This window comes from Bos indicus x Bos taurus, chromosome 19, assembly GCF_003369695.1.
Source record: "Bos indicus x Bos taurus breed Angus x Brahman F1 hybrid chromosome 19, Bos_hybrid_MaternalHap_v2.0, whole genome shotgun sequence".
Lineage (NCBI taxonomy): Eukaryota > Metazoa > Chordata > Mammalia > Artiodactyla > Bovidae > Bos > Bos indicus x Bos taurus.
The window spans coordinates 49,018,716-49,033,629 of NC_040094.1; the positions used below are offsets into that span (position 1 = coordinate 49,018,716).

Below are 14,914 nucleotides of genomic sequence, written 5' to 3' on the forward strand. Positions count from 1 at the left end.
GTGGAATCCCCCCACCTCCTCTGTTTGGATTGCTTCTGGGGAATGTATGGCCTGGCCAGCTTGGGGAGAAGTTTTGCTTTCCATCTCTGTGTTGAATGGTATGCCTGCCCTTTCTGGAAGTAGATTACAGTCTCAAAATGGCCTTGCCCGAACTGTACTGGGAGTCACAAAGGCTGTTTTCTGGCTGCAGCACCACCGTTGAGTCACTATATGACTTTGGGCCTTGGCTTCCCTTCTGCACACGGCAGATGTGCACAGTGCGCCCTCACTGTAGGAGTGTTGTGAGAATTAAAGGCGAAGTAACAGAGGATAAAAAAGAAAAGGAGGACTTTCCTGGTGGTCCAGTGGTTAAGACTGTGCTTTTACTACAGGTTGTGTGGGTTTGATCCTACGTCAGAAAACCAAGATCCCACATGCTGTGCGGGTGACCAGAAAAAAAAAAAAGAAAGAAAATGACTCATTTCTTTGCTCTGTTAGTTGATGGCACAGTATCTCTAAATTTCTACTCTGAGCAGCATCATTTTCTGCCAGGGCTTAGAAAGCTTGAGCAGACTCTTCCATGGGTTGTTTGAGATCATTTGAAAGGCATGGTTTAAGCACCTCCTTATCTCAGAATTTGTAGCTGTGAGTGAGGTGTTCAAAGTGGAAATCCAGCATAATTCTACACGTGTTTTCAGAGCAGTTTGGTTTCTAGCCTCTACTTTAGAGTCAAGTGGGGAAGCCAGGCTACCGAGAGTCTCAGGTGCTTCCCACCTGAGATACCTAATCCAAGTGGTTCTTGGAGAGAGTGTGAGTTGATACCTCCAACAAGAGATTGGAATACCAACTCCTCTTGGTGGCGAATTCATTCAAATATCTTCTCTACAAACTGAATGATCCATATATTCTGAATGACTGACTTTGTGTAGAAAAATGAAGGGATCACTTCTTTGAAAGACGTTGAAAATAGTGGTTTTAAGCTCCTCAAAGACTCTCTTTCAAAGAGCAAGCCTGCCACCATTCTTTGACTTTTCTCTTAAGGAGTTTTCTTCCTTCTTGGGGTCCTTGGATTAGGGGGAGAAGCTGCCTGGTTCAGGAAGTTTCCTTCAACCCCAGGACTTTGCTAGGAGGAGGCCCGCCTTCTCTTCCTGGATGTTCAGAGAGACAAACAGGCTTTCCACCACCAAGCAGACGCTGGGTCCAAGCTGGCTCCGTGTCTGCTCCTCTCAGGCTCTGGGGCCTGGGCTCTCCCGTCAAGGGTCTTGTTTCTGTGCTCTAGGCTCCCAGAACCCCGGCCGAAGCTCGCCTCCCCCTGGCTACGTGCCTGAGCGGCAGCAGCGCATCGCCCGGCAGGGCTCCTACACCAGCATCAACAGCGAGGGGGAGTTCATACCAGAGACCAGCGAGCAGTGCGTGAGTATAGTCTGGGTTATATATAGAGGGTGTGTGTCGTGGGAGGTGTCAGACCAAGGTTATAATGGGGGTCCTCAGTGGGCATGGTGTGCAAGTGAGGGACTTGAGTCCCATCTAGTAGCTCTTTTGTAAACCAGGCCTGCCCAAGTATGGATGTTTCCTTTCTAAGGGCCAAATATCAATTCCTACCAAAGACAGGGTTTCCCTGATAGCTTAGTTGGTAAAGAATCCACCTGCAATGCAGGAGACCCCAGTTCAATTCCCAGATCAGGAAGATCCACTGAAGAAGGAATAGGCTACCTACTCCATTATTCTTGGGCTTCCCTTGTGGCTCAACTGGTAAAGAACTCACTTGAAATGTGGGAGACCTGGGTTTGATCCTTGGGTTGAGAAGATCCCCTGGAGAAGGAACAGCTACCCACTCCAGTATTGTGGTCTGGAGAATTCCATGGACTGTATCGTCCACGGGGGTCACAAGGTCGGACACAACTGCGTGACTTTCACCAAAGCCAGGGTCTGAGCACCTGGCCTCCTTGGTGCCAGACGTGTGTCTGGCCACTCTTCCGGCTTCTGTGGCCCTCTCGCTGGTCTCGCACAAACTGCACAAAGCCGCTCTGCTGTCTGTGTGCTTCCTTACAATCCCCCTGGCCTTTCAGCAGAGTTTTAGCATATGACCAATTAAAAAAATCTAAACACACAGATTTTTTTTTCTTTTCCATCAACCAGCTTTTAGTTTTGCTATTGCTTTATGAAAGGTAGGGAGTATACCAGTCCAAAGTAGGACTGGCTACTTTGGGTGAACTTTTATGATAGTAGACAACTAAATTAGTTATCTGTTGCTATATAAAACAACCACAGGCTTAGCAGTACAAACAGCAGACATTTATTATTTTACAGTTTCCTGGGGTCTAAGATACAGGCACAACTTGATTGGGTTCTCTGCTCAGGGTCGCACAAGGCTGCAGTCGAGTGTCAGCCAGGCTGTGTTTCTTCCTGAAGCTGGGGGCTCCCTTCTAGGTCCACTTGGTTGTTGGTCAGTGTCTTGTGGTTGTAGCCTTGTGGCCCCTATTTTCTTGCTGGCTGTCAGCCAGGGGCCCCTCTGAGCTCTTGGAAGCCACCTGTAGTTCCCCGCAGTGTGGCCCTCTCACTTCCAGGCTACCAGGAGAGTCTCTTGCTCCAGTCTGCAAAGACGGAGTCTCATGTAGTTTAACACAATTATGGGAATGAATATCCCATCCACTTTGCCATAATCTATTGACTAGAAGTGAATTACAAGTTCTACCTATACTCAGATGAAGGAGTTCTGAAAGATTGTGACTCACTGAGGGGAGGGTGGTCGGGGGAGGTGGGGGTCATCTTAGGGTGTGTTCACCACAATAGCTTACTCATTTTGATGGTTAGCTTTTTAAATTTGTGGCTCACTTGATGAAAATGTCACTTTGGCTTAGTGAACTCAGCAAGAATAAGATCTCTGGCTTCATTCTGAAGTTTTTTCAGTGAGCTTGCTTTGATTGCAAAGAAAAACATACGTCTTCTAAACTTTTGGAATTTGATCTTGAAAGGGGAAACTTCTTAAAGGTAAAAGCATCCAGCAGAAGGCCAGCACCAACACATGGGGGATTTTACCAAAAAAACTGATTCTTACAACTTTTCCTAAAACTGATTCTTATGACTTTTCCAGCATTGTTTCAATTGTACAGGCTATGAGAAGCATTTTTATACTGCTTCTGCTCTCTTCTGTAGTCCTGCCTTCCAGATAAATTTATGTTTAAAACAGTGACCTAGAGTACTTTTATCTGCAGAGTCCCCTCTTGGTTATCTTACTGACCATCCTTTCCTTTTTCTCTAACCAGAGTGCTTCCGGACATCAGCTGTACGAGGGGTAACGGGTGTAAAACCTCAGAGGTTGTTAATGAGTTTGATTGCCTTTGCTTTCTGTCCTTCCCCATGGTCCTGTATCCTGGTCCTTTTACTTCTTTATATTACTTTCATGGCCCTGGAAGGCATGGGAGTATTAGACTTGTAGTGAGGAGAGGCCTTTAGGGAGAGGCCGTGGAAGGTGGCAGCGGGGGAATGACTAGGTCCTTCTTCAGTGCCTGCATCTTTAGCAGAAGAGAATTGCTGCTGGTAATGGGCCATTCAAGATAAATCTACTCAACAGAGACCAAAACAGCATGGTATGTAGTGAAAGAATATCCGACTGGGACTTTCTTGAAAAGTGAAACTAAAATAAGTTTGTTTTATTTTTTCTTTAATCAGATTTGAGCAATGGCTGCATCTATTTGCTAATTTTCAGAATGAACAAAGCATGGTTCAGGCTAGTTTTTTTTTTTTTTTGGCTTGGTGTTTCTAACAAAATTTTTCTAATGCAGCATAACTTCCTTCCCTTTGACTTCTGCAGCACTGTCACGAAGAGGGTGTTTATTTTTGGCTGAGCGGCATATGGGATAATAGTTCCATTGGGGATCGAACCCATGCCCCCTGCAATGAAAGCACGGAGTCTTAACCATGGGACCACCAGGGCAAGCCCCGAAAAGAGGGTCCTTTTTTTTTTTAAACAGAAACCTTCACGGGGTTCAGTGTGTTTTCCAGTGGCCTCTCTTGAACCTTTGGTGTTCCTCCTTCATCACACCTGTCATGTTGTTATTCCTGCTCATTCTCTCTTCTGTTATCTGGTCTAACTTTGCCAAATATGTACTTTCTGGATTGGGAGCAATTCTTTCCCACGTTGGTTTTATCCACTTGAGGAAATCCTATCGCCTTAGCAAGATTTGGGGGATTTTATTTTGCAATTAATTTGCCTTGATTGGCAGTTTAAAAAAAAATCACGTATGACAATATACGGGTGAAATTATGGGTGAGATGGTCTCCAGCATTAAATGGGAAGAGATCGTTTGACTTGGAAACCAATTTTATGAAAGTTGTTCGTGGATTCTCATAGTTCTGATACTTTGCTTCTCTATGTAATGCTTGACTTTGGATCTCAGATAATGAATTCTCTGACAGTGAATACACCCCTTCACCGCCCCCCGCCCCCAGGCAAAATGAAGGGAGATCAGTTGGAGAAAAGGCTAATCTGAAGACTTTTTGTTACTGCATTTGACCAAGGGCCAGAGAAACATTTCAACTCACACAGATACCTGTTGGCCCTGCCTGAGAACCAGGAACCGGGAAACTTGTGTTCTGTGTCAGTTGTGCATTGACTTGACTTGTTTCATGACTTCAGACAATACTCCTCCCCTTTCCAGACCTGCAGTGGCTCATCTGTGAAACGAGGACACTCCTTGTCTTTGTAAATTATAAATTATGGAGTGTAAACAGAAGCATCACCGTCCCACCCACACACACACTGGAAGCCTCTGCAGGGTAGTACCGTCTCCAGCACCAGGCTCCAGCATTCGCAAGCCAAGAAAATGCCAACCAGAGAAGCAGCGTCTCTGCTTTGCTGTCCTGGCAGAGCGCCTTGGGATGCCAGCCAGGCATTTTTCTCACTCCTGGAAACTTGCCTTTCAGACTGTGGGGGAGAACGGTACCTGCCTAACCATTCTTCCCACTGCCCAGGCAGAGAAAGGGCACTTTCATATTTTTTGGGGGAAAAAAAGGACCTTTTGCTGGTCTTGGCTGGGTACCTGGCTGGGGCTGGGGCTGGGGCTTTACTGTATGCCTTGCCTTGCAGATGCTGGATCCTCTGAGCAGTGCTGAAAACTCCTTGTCGGGAAGCTGCCAGTCCTTGGACAGGTCAGCAGACAGGTATGGGACTGTGGCTGGTTTGGGAGTTGGTGCACAGGCATTTTTGGAACTGATGAGCTAAGGAAATAGAGTTAGCTAGTGTGTGTGTCCCTGAACTAGACACTGGTCTGCAGGCCCATGGCTAGAACCTCATGCTTTTGGGAAAGAAACTTCTCGCTAGCATTCCGAGCCTTCTCCTTAATTTTCCAAACACCAGGAGAATGTTCTGTTTGTGTAATCAGATGGATGTAATAGGTCATAATAGCAGTTCACATGGATAAATGCTGGCTCCGTTGCTTCCAGCACTTTCTGTGTGTTTTGACTGCCCACATAATACATGGTGCCCTTGTACCCCTGCCTCATTGCTGAGGTCTGGACTGAGAAGCAGTGGACCTTCAGTGTTTTGGGGACAAAATTGAATTATTACCTGTAGGTTTACTTTCATTTTTTTCTTTCCTCCAAGTGTTTCTGGTGGAATAAGAAACTGGGGTATAAAAACCAGAAAACAGAATAATCCAGACTGCCTAGCTTACCACACTGCCCGCTTGGTGTGTAATCTTACACACCAGCTGTGTTCTTATTACACTTTGGGAGGGAACAAGTGCTGTCCTTCACACACCCCATAGTCTGTGGAGCTGGTTTGTCAGTCAGCAGGGGTGTTTAGAGATGGCTTTGGCATTGATCCAGCCAGTCTCTCTCCTTGACCTCATCATGCCCAGGAGCACATTTTGACCCTGTCTGGCTGGGCTCAGGGCTGTGGTCAGAGGCCACCGAGCAGTTTGGAGGGTTTTCTTCTCTTTGTGGAACTGATCAATTGCTCACACGGACAATCACCTTGTGACCCTGCCATGTCTGTACTGTGTCTCTTCTAACAGATCGGTGCTCTGATGAGTGTGGTCTCCCTCCAGGTGTCATAGAGCACAGTCACAGTTGCTTGTTGGCATCCAATTTGAAGCCTTATTTTAGGCTTTCCAAGCAGAAGAGCAAGAAGGCACTGGTAAAAGTGCCAGAGTTTGTTGCTGCAAACTGAGGGCTCTTCCGGGACAGGGACTGACTGTGGCTTTGAACTCTCTGCTGAGTGTTGTGGCCACACTGGTCGGGGAGGGTAGGTGTGGGACAGGACCACAGAAAGTCTGGCAGTTGGGAAGTAGAGGACAGTCCCTGCACCACTGCCTTGAGAGTTTCTGAGTTTTGATCTCCAAAGGCACTCACACATGAGGGAAAAGGGCCATTCAGGTGGATGCTGGTAAAGATGACTCTCTTGATTCTTGAGTTTTTCCAGTGGCCCTCCAATGGTTTGTTTTCATCTCCTTGGGAGTCAGACTCAGTGACCTGGACTTACTTCCTTGGGGCCCAGCATAACCAAAGGTCAGAGCTTTCATCTTCCCTTCATGGGACCTGGAGCCATATAGACCCAACTCCACCAAATATTAGTCGAATAGCTTTGGACAAGTCCATTAACCTCTCTGTTCCTCGGTTTTCCATATCTCTAAGAGGAGATAGTGATGATTAGTCTGAAAGGAAGATCCTGGGTGTTATTACTGTTTTTATGACTGCCTTGAGCAAGGGATCCTTTGCATTCTTCCTGTTACCAGAGTGGGAGGAAAGGGTAAGAGACAGCACTCTGCCCCCCAGTGGAGATAGGGAGCACTGGAGGGCCTCATTAGGCAGGATCATGTCAGATGTGGGCCTCAGACTAGTGAAGAGAAAGTAGGAAGCATAGGAAGGTCTGCTTCTCTTGAACTCTACTTCCTACCATATAATGACATGTGTGGAAAGGAGTCACAAAAAGCAGTGTGTCTGGGTATCCTGCCCTCTGACCTGGTGAGCTACTTTGGAGGGACCCTGAAGTCTGCTGTGTGATTGATTTTGTTTTTCTAGCCCATCCTTCCGGAAATCACGAATGTCGCGAGCCCAGAGCTTCCCAGACAACAGACAGGAATTCTCGGGTGAGTTCTGCAGAGGGTGGGTGAGCACTGCAAGGTGTCTGCCCTGGACGGCTCGGGGGAAAGAGAAGCCAGGGCTGTATTTACTCTTCCTGGGGCCTGCTGCTCTCAGGTCTCAGGTGACCTGGAGGCTCTCCTGAGGCACTCACCGGGGCCTGTCGAGCAGCCAGTGACCCCTCTCTTTTCCTCAGATCGGGAAACTCCACTCTATGACAAAGGGGTCAAAGGTGGCACCTACCCCCGGCGCTACCACGTGTCGGTGCACCACAAGGACTACAACGATGGTGAGTGCGCCTCCACGCTGCCCCCTGCTGGCCACCGCAGGAACAGCCACCGGAAGGGGGTGGCCCAGGCACTCCAGGCCCCACGTTTCCTGCATTCCTGAGGAACTGCATCCAGGCTTGAGGCAGTAGAGTCAGTGTTTTTTAAAAAGAGGAGGATGGTATTGTAGATGGATACTGCCTCCAGGAAATCAGTCCTTTGTCTGAGGGCACAGAGTGCTCCAGGCGCCAACTCTCCACTGCCCTCTTCTGCCTCAGGCAGCAAACGGAATGGAGCTTCCACAGAGGTGTAGGATTACGATGCCAAGGAAAACAGAGAGCAGCCATGGATTGGCCCCACGGGTGTTGTGGGGCATGAGGGCCAGCCCTGCGCTTTCCCTTTGGCTGGGTTTCCCTAAACCCCTTGGCTGCTTGCTGATTCCTGCTTTTGTCCTGATCCTCAGGATGCTTGAGACATCAGCCATTCTGGCCAGCATCAGGTGGGAGGGAAGAGAGGATGGACTGGAGCTGGTGTTGTGACCTGGTTGGCACATTTGGCCTTGTGGTCGGGGTTCTGACCTGCTCTGCTCTGGCCCTGGCACCCCTTTAGGCAGAAGAACGTTTCCCCGAATACGGCGTCATCAAGGCAACCTGTTCACCCTGGTGCCCTCGAGCCGCTCCCTGAGTACAAATGGCGAGAACCTGGGCCTGGCGGTGCAGTACTTGGACCCCCGCGCGCGCCTGCGGAGCGCCGACAGCGAGAACGCCCTCTCCGTGCAGGAGAGGAGTGTGCCCACCAAGTGTGAGCAGTGCGCCCTGGCTGGGGAGGGCCTGCCTGAGGGATGCTCAGGGCGGGGGGCCAGCGAGTCCAGTGGGCTTTTGGGCTCAGCGGGTGGCTGCCCTGGCCCATCTGTACCCAGGGGAAGAGCCTGAGGGGGGCAGCAGATCCCCTGGACCTTAGTCCTCACTCCACTGTTGTGATGAGCCACTCCTCTCTGGCCTTTAGTTTTCTCCACGTTTAAATTGAAGAGTGATCTCCTTAATCCCTGACATAATGAGCTATCTGGGGGCCTTGGAAGTATAAAGGTGTTTAATCAGTTCAGATAAGCATTTAATCATGATTTTAGCCAGTCCTGTGCTTCTCAGGGTGTGGGCCTTGAGTTCTGATTGGTCAGGGCCCTGAGCCTGTTCCAGGTGAGGGTGGAGATGCTGTGTTGAGGTGTGGTGATGCTGGGTGAAGGGCAGCTCGGGCCTTAGCAAGTGCATTAGCTCTAATGCTCTTTCCTCCTGTTCTCCTGTAGCTCCCAGTGCCCCCATTAATTGGCGCCGGGGGAAGCTCCTAGGCCAGGGTGCCTTTGGCAGGGTCTATTTGTGCTATGACGTGGACACAGGACGAGAACTTGCTTCCAAGCAGGTGCAGTTTGACCCAGACAGTCCTGAGACAAGCAAGGTACTGCCTTCCCTACAGTCTGACTTCCAATTCCTCCTTCTCAACAAAATGCCTGTCTTGTTGCACAGACTAATTGCTTTAGATGCTACAGGTTGTTTCTCCCATCATTCTTCCTTCCAAGCTCCTTTACCATCTACCCCGGTCCTAGGGAGAGATTAGTTGGTGTCAAAGTACCTAACCGCCCAGACTGGTTTGGATGGCAGTGGCACAACGAGCAGCTCCTGCCCCCACCCCCCACCTCAGCAGACAGATGCCGTTCTCTCCCAGCCCCCGAGCCAGGAAGGAGCCCGTCTTTGGAGCTTAGCTTGGGCTGTGGCCTTCACTCCAGTTTGAGTGGACAAATGCAGCAGTTACCTGAACTCCTTAACTGCACCCACAAACCCATCTCCCACCCCACTGTCTGCTGTCTTCCAGCATGGGAGTGCCCAGTCCCACGGCTTAGCCAGCATTGTGGGCAAGGGCCAGACAGTCGAGAACATTCCCCCTTTTCTCCAGCTGAAGTTCCCACGGCAGATGGGCTCCTCTGAGGCCACTGACTAGGGCAAGCGGAGCTGACGCCAGGCAGGTAGAACTGAGGCCTGCAAGCCTCGGTGACCACTGGGCCCCTTCCCAGGAGGTGAGTGCTCTGGAGTGCGAGATCCAGTTGCTGAAGAACTTGCAGCATGAGCGCATAGTGCAGTACTATGGCTGCCTGCGGGATCGTGCCGAGAAGACTCTGACCATCTTCATGGAGTACATGCCAGGGGTATGTGCCCCGTGATGCAGGCAGACAGCAAGAGAGGGACTGTCATGGCACTGGGGCTGTGGAGGAGGGGTCACTTTGACATGAGTGGTTACCTGAGTCTCCAGAGGCTCCAGGGGAAAGGCGAGGCAGGGGCAGGGCGTGGAGTCAGCATGTCCTGCGTCTAGCTGCAGTGATGGTTTGGGGTGAGAATTGTCCCAGGCTCCCCTGACCCGAGGCTCCCAAGGCAGCTGCACTGTCCAGTAGGTACTGCCTTTATGTGGAGCACATAGACCTCCCTTCTGGGTTTGGGTCACCCTGGCCTGAGGGAAGGGCTGTCTCATACTTTTCTCCAAGCTGCCTGACAGCCCTTAGCTAAGTGCCTGGCCTGTCACAAATGGGGACTGGACCTCACTCCCTTGGTAAACACTGGGGTCTGGAAGTAGCCTTGCCCCCTTCCATCCTCCTTCCTGCAGTGACCCCTCTGACTCCTGTGGCTTTAGGGTTCAGTGAAAGACCAGCTGAAGGCCTACGGCGCTCTGACAGAGAGCGTGACCCGGAAGTACACCCGGCAGATACTGGAAGGCATGTCCTACCTGCACAGCAACATGATTGTTCACCGGGACATCAAGGGTGAGCGGGGCAGGCTGTGGGCTCTCCATGACCTGGGAACTTGGGGACTCTCTACCTGGTTGTTGTGAACTTTGTGAAAAGTGAAACCCTCATGACTTCCTTGGGGGACTGGTGTGAAGATCAGTTAAGTGATTTGGGGAAACACAGTGAAGGGCTCTGCAGATGTTGGCTGTGGTGATGACTGTTGGCTGCTGTAGGGCAGGTGCCTCCCACCACTATCCTGTTTGCTCTGTGCAGTTTCGCTCCAGCTCACAAGGCCCCCATCCTACCCAGCAGCCCTTTGGACTGGGAGGGAAGGACAGAAGGAGGATGGTGGCAAGTGCCAGGGGTCTAGGGCTGCAGCCTCTGCCCTTTCATGCCTTAGGAGCCAACATCCTGCGAGACTCTGCTGGGAATGTGAAGCTGGGGGACTTTGGGGCCAGCAAGCGCCTGCAAACCATCTGCATGTCCGGCACGGGCATGCGCTCAGTCACTGGCACTCCCTACTGGATGAGCCCCGAGGTGATCAGCGGTGAGGGCTACGGAAGGAAGGCAGACGTGTGGTAAGTGTGCTGGGGACGTGCTGGGACCCTCATCTCCTGGTCTGGGCTGTAGTGGTTCCAGCTTAGAAATGGGGCTGAGGGCTCTGCAGTGTGGCAGGAGTGAGGATTGGCCTCTGGCCAGTGAGGCCAGGTTGCAGGCTCCATGTGGGCAGGGGTGGTAGTGCCTGCAGCAGTACACACAGCAGATGTGTTGTGTTTTCACTCTGAACAGCAACTGTTTGTTATTGCTGAGAACTAAGGCCGTGGTAAACATCCCTGGGGTGTTTGCTAAATCCTTGAAAGAGCTCGGATCCCATCTGAAGGCCTGGATGGGTCTCTAAGCAGCAGTAGTAGGCTTCGGCTCCCTCTCCTAGTGCTCAGATGGCTTGCAGCTGCTCTAATTTTGTGTCCATCCTCTGAAAGGTCCTGAAAGTTATGAGAGTATCCCTTCCTCTTAGAATGTTACTGTAGGGGGTGGAATAGTGGTCCCTGAAGATGTCCATGTCCTAATCCCAAAGGGATGAGAGAGTGTTACCTTATGTGACAGTAGGGCCTTTGCAGAGTGATTTTTAAGAATTTTGAGATGGGGAGATGATCCTGGATTATCCAGATGGGCCCAGTATACTCATAAAGGTCCTTATAAAAGAGAGGCAAGAGTGAGTAGTAAGAGGTGTGACAAAGGAAACAAGAAGTTGGTGTGAGACAAGAAAGGAGCCATGAGCCAAGAACGCAGGCAGCCTCTAGGAGTGGGAAGAGGCCAGGAGATGGGCTTTCCTCTCAGAGCCTCCACAAGGAACTGTCCTGACTGGCCCACTGACTTCAGCCAGTGAGACTGCCCTTAGATATCTGACCTCCATAGCAGTAACACACTTAGGCTGCTTTTTTATGCTACTGGGTTCGTGGTCACTGTTAAAGCAGCAGTAGGAAACCAGTACCGTCATTTCAGAGCGCTTTCTGCACATGCTCAGTGGTTCCCCCCGATATCAGGAAGCAGCCAGGTGGGTGCAGGTTGATGAAGCCCATGTGGACGAAGTTGACAGGGCTGTGAAACCTCTTCTGGCCATGGGGACCCTCTTCAGGGGTGTTAGCCCCCAGCCTGGCCCATCCTGCCTCAGTGTGTTTCGAGAAAGGCACCTCCTTTCACAGTGGTGTGCAGGGCGGCTGGGAGCTTGGGGCTGGCTGCGGGGTGACACAGGGGTTCTCTGTCTCCAGGAGCCTGGGCTGCACGGTGGTGGAGATGCTGACAGAGAAACCACCTTGGGCAGAGTATGAAGCCATGGCTGCCATTTTCAAAATCGCCACCCAGCCCACCAACCCTCAGCTGCCCTCGCACATCTCTGAGCATGGCCGGGACTTCCTGAGGCGCATTTTTGTGGAGGCCCGCCAGAGACCTTCGGCCGAGGAGCTGCTCACACACCACTTTGCACAGCTCGTGTACTGAGCTCTCAAGGCCACACTGCTGCCGGCCGCCCCCTCTGCATGGGCAAGGGGCTGCTGGGGGGCTCAGCCAAGTTGCTGCTTCTCCCGGGCAGGGCCATGGACCACAGAGCTGAGTCCAGCCAGCGTTGTCTGTGCCCTTTTGCTGCTGGGGCCCGGGGCCAGGGAGAGCGGCTGCAGCCTCACAGACTGGGAGCCCCCAGCCTGCCAGACCCGAGGCGCCAGCGTCCTCAGCTCAGCCTGGAGGGGAAGGAGCTGGAACAGTGTGCGAGGCACCCAGGGCCCCACCCTTGGGGCTGTGTCTTGACATGGCCATCAGCACCAGACCCCAGAGAGTCTGGGGCACAGGATGGACACAAGGGTCTGAATAGTGTTACTTTCATTCAGAGTGTTACTTTGTTTCTCCTCCCCATGTCTGGAGACTACCAGGGCATCTCTGGGCTGGATGAGCCCACCCAAGCCTGAGGTAAAGCCCAGCACCCCACAGCCAATGGAGAGCAGAGGCCGGGGTGGCCCTCTCCCTGGAGCCCCAGGCCAGCTTTGCCAGCCCCTGTCCTTTACCAAAGATGAATGAAGCAACTGTTATGCTGCCTTATTCAGGGAAGGAGGAGCCTGTCCTGCCTGCCCCCATGACCCTGCCCCACCACACACACCCTCAAGCAGGGGCCTGAGATGTGGAACTACCCCCACTGAGGGGAGACCCAGTTTTGTCAATGCAATTGTCTGTGTTTTACAAGTTGGAGTCACTCTTATGCTGTACCCAGTCTCTAAACTGGAGACTTCGTGTGCCCTCTGGGCTCAGTACCCCTGCTGTGGGCTGGGGCCTTGGGCCAGATTGGAAAGAGCTGAGGGTCATGGCCCCAGACCTTGTGCTCCTGGCTGGCACCTGTTCCCCCACTGGAGCAGAGAAGACCGACAATACGGTGAGGGCATCTGAGCCGGCTGGCTACCCTGAGTGGAGCGTTCCGCAGAGCCGGGGAGTTGTATCAGGCTGTCTGCGGGCTGTGACCTGCTAGGCCAGAGCTCAGCCTGGTAGAAGGGAGAGCCCGTGTGATGCCACCACCTGTGTCCGGAACCTCCAGCTCTGCTCCTCCGTGGCCAGCCTCGCCCATCCCCATGGGGTCTCAGCCCCTTTCCCTTCTCGCTCCCCTGGGGGAGGAATGGCAGCAGGGGTCAGGGAGCCAGTATCTTCAAGCAGCTTAGAGTCGGCCTTACTTACCTCAGCCTGGGCGCTGGTCCTTTCTTCCGGCCCCTCCCCTCCAAAATGTGCCTATTGCTAGAGCTCCTCCCTCTCAACACCCAGTTTCCTTGGGAGTTGTTGTTAAAAGAGAAAAAAAAAAAAAAAAAGCCAGTGCCCAGGGATGGGTGTCTCCAAGGAGCTGGGGATTCGCGCCAGGCAGCTCATTGCCAGCCATGCCCACTCCCCCACGGGCACCAGAACAAGCCAAAGCCTTCGTTGTATGTTGACGATGCACTTTTATGAATGTAGTTTCTATCGCTGTTTTTAGCCTTTTCACATCATGTAATGTGAGGCTTTGTACTTGTTAATTTATATCTCAGATCATATTTGATGGTTTTTATATATATCAATTCTAGACTGTTACAGGTGGACGCCTCAAGAGAGAGAAGAGCAAACGAAAGCAGCTGGTTTTGCAGGAATGTGTGTTGCACGGTGCCAGTTGGGCCTGGTCCCCTGTTTCCATCCTTGCCCCCCAGGGGCCTCTGTCAGGCACCCCAGCCGGGCCCTCTGAAGACAGTGAGCGTATGCTCCTGCCTCCACCTCGGCTCTTGCCCAGGGAGGGGACTGGCCCCTTGTCTCGACCAAAGCTGCCGATGGGCAGCTCGGCCTCTCCACAACCCTGTCCTGATGGCTGTAGCATTCTTCTTGGGCCCACACCCTGACCCCCAGTCCCCGACCCCAACAGGAAGTGGTGCCGGTGCCAGATGAGACGACTCTGCGTCCCAGGTTCAGGCTCTCAGAGCCCCACCCCCGGCGTCTTACCTCACAGGGAATGTGTTTTTAAAAATGAATTTGCCAACAAGCCAACAAATCCTACACTCCAAAAAAACAAGACCCTGAATTTTTTTTTTTTGTGCCAAAAACTGTGGACATGCTGGCTCAGCATCCTCAGGACCAAGCTGTTGCTTAATTTTAATTTATTGTTTTTTTTTATTAAATAATCCAGATGAAAAGTTGTGGGGCCTAGGATGGCCTGGCCCAAAGGATTTGAAGGGCCATCTCCTAGCAGCCCCAGGCTGGCTGTGGGAAGGGCCATGCCACCATTTGCTCATCATTCCGTGGGGTATGTCGGCCTTGGCCAACCCAACATGGAGAGGCCAGGGCTGGGGACAGTCCACTCTCCACTGCCCTCCTGCCCACCCCAGCTCTGTGTGTCTGAATTGTGGATCGTGCAGAAGAACCTGCAGCCATAGTTATTTGACTATATCTTGACCGAGGGCTTGCAGTGCAAAGCCAGGCCAGTGTCGTGCATTACTTACAATAAAAGGGATCATTTATACTCAAGGGGTCCTGTGGCAGTGCTTTTGGTTGTGGGGTGGAGGTAGTAAGTGTTTACCTGGGAGAAACCAGGTTATGCTGCCTGTCAACAAGCTTGCATCCCTCAGCAGAGAACTAGAAATGACTCCCAGAGGGGTCCTCGGTTGGTGGGACTTGGCTGGTACCACTACCAGCTCAGAGGTGGCACCCTCTCTTCCTCCCTAAATCCTCGGAGATCTACTGAGGATGGTCCTACCACAGCTGACTTCCTGAGGTGACACTGTCAGCTCACCCGACTTGAGCGTCACCATGGCTCAGTTCCTAGGAC

General features: G+C 51.9%; 1 protein-coding gene across 4 annotated transcripts in view; it reads left to right on the plus strand.

Annotated features, from left to right (window-relative positions):
- MAP3K3 (mitogen-activated protein kinase kinase kinase 3) overlaps positions 1-14,613 on the plus strand; it is a 60,664-nt gene extending 46,051 nt beyond the window's left edge. For 2 of the 4 annotated variants that reach the window (XM_027517602.1, XM_027517604.1), the window contains 10 exons: positions 1,259-1,392; positions 5,069-5,130; positions 7,003-7,070; positions 7,259-7,351; positions 7,938-8,129; positions 8,629-8,777; positions 9,391-9,522; positions 10,002-10,131; positions 10,496-10,673; positions 11,865-13,399. In XM_027517602.1, coding sequence (XP_027373403.1) covers positions 1,259-1,392; positions 5,069-5,130; positions 7,003-7,070; positions 7,259-7,351; positions 7,938-8,129; positions 8,629-8,777; positions 9,391-9,522; positions 10,002-10,131; positions 10,496-10,673; positions 11,865-12,093 — 1,367 coding nt within the window. In that variant the 3' untranslated portion in view covers positions 12,094-13,399. Of the gene's footprint in view, positions 1-1,258; positions 1,393-5,068; positions 5,143-7,002; positions 7,071-7,258; positions 7,352-7,937; positions 8,130-8,628; positions 8,778-9,390; positions 9,523-10,001; positions 10,132-10,495; positions 10,674-11,864 lie in introns of all 4 variants that reach the window. The other 2 variants (XM_027517601.1, XM_027517603.1) reach the window with 2 other exon arrangements.
- Positions 14,614-14,914: the final 301 nt, after the last annotated feature.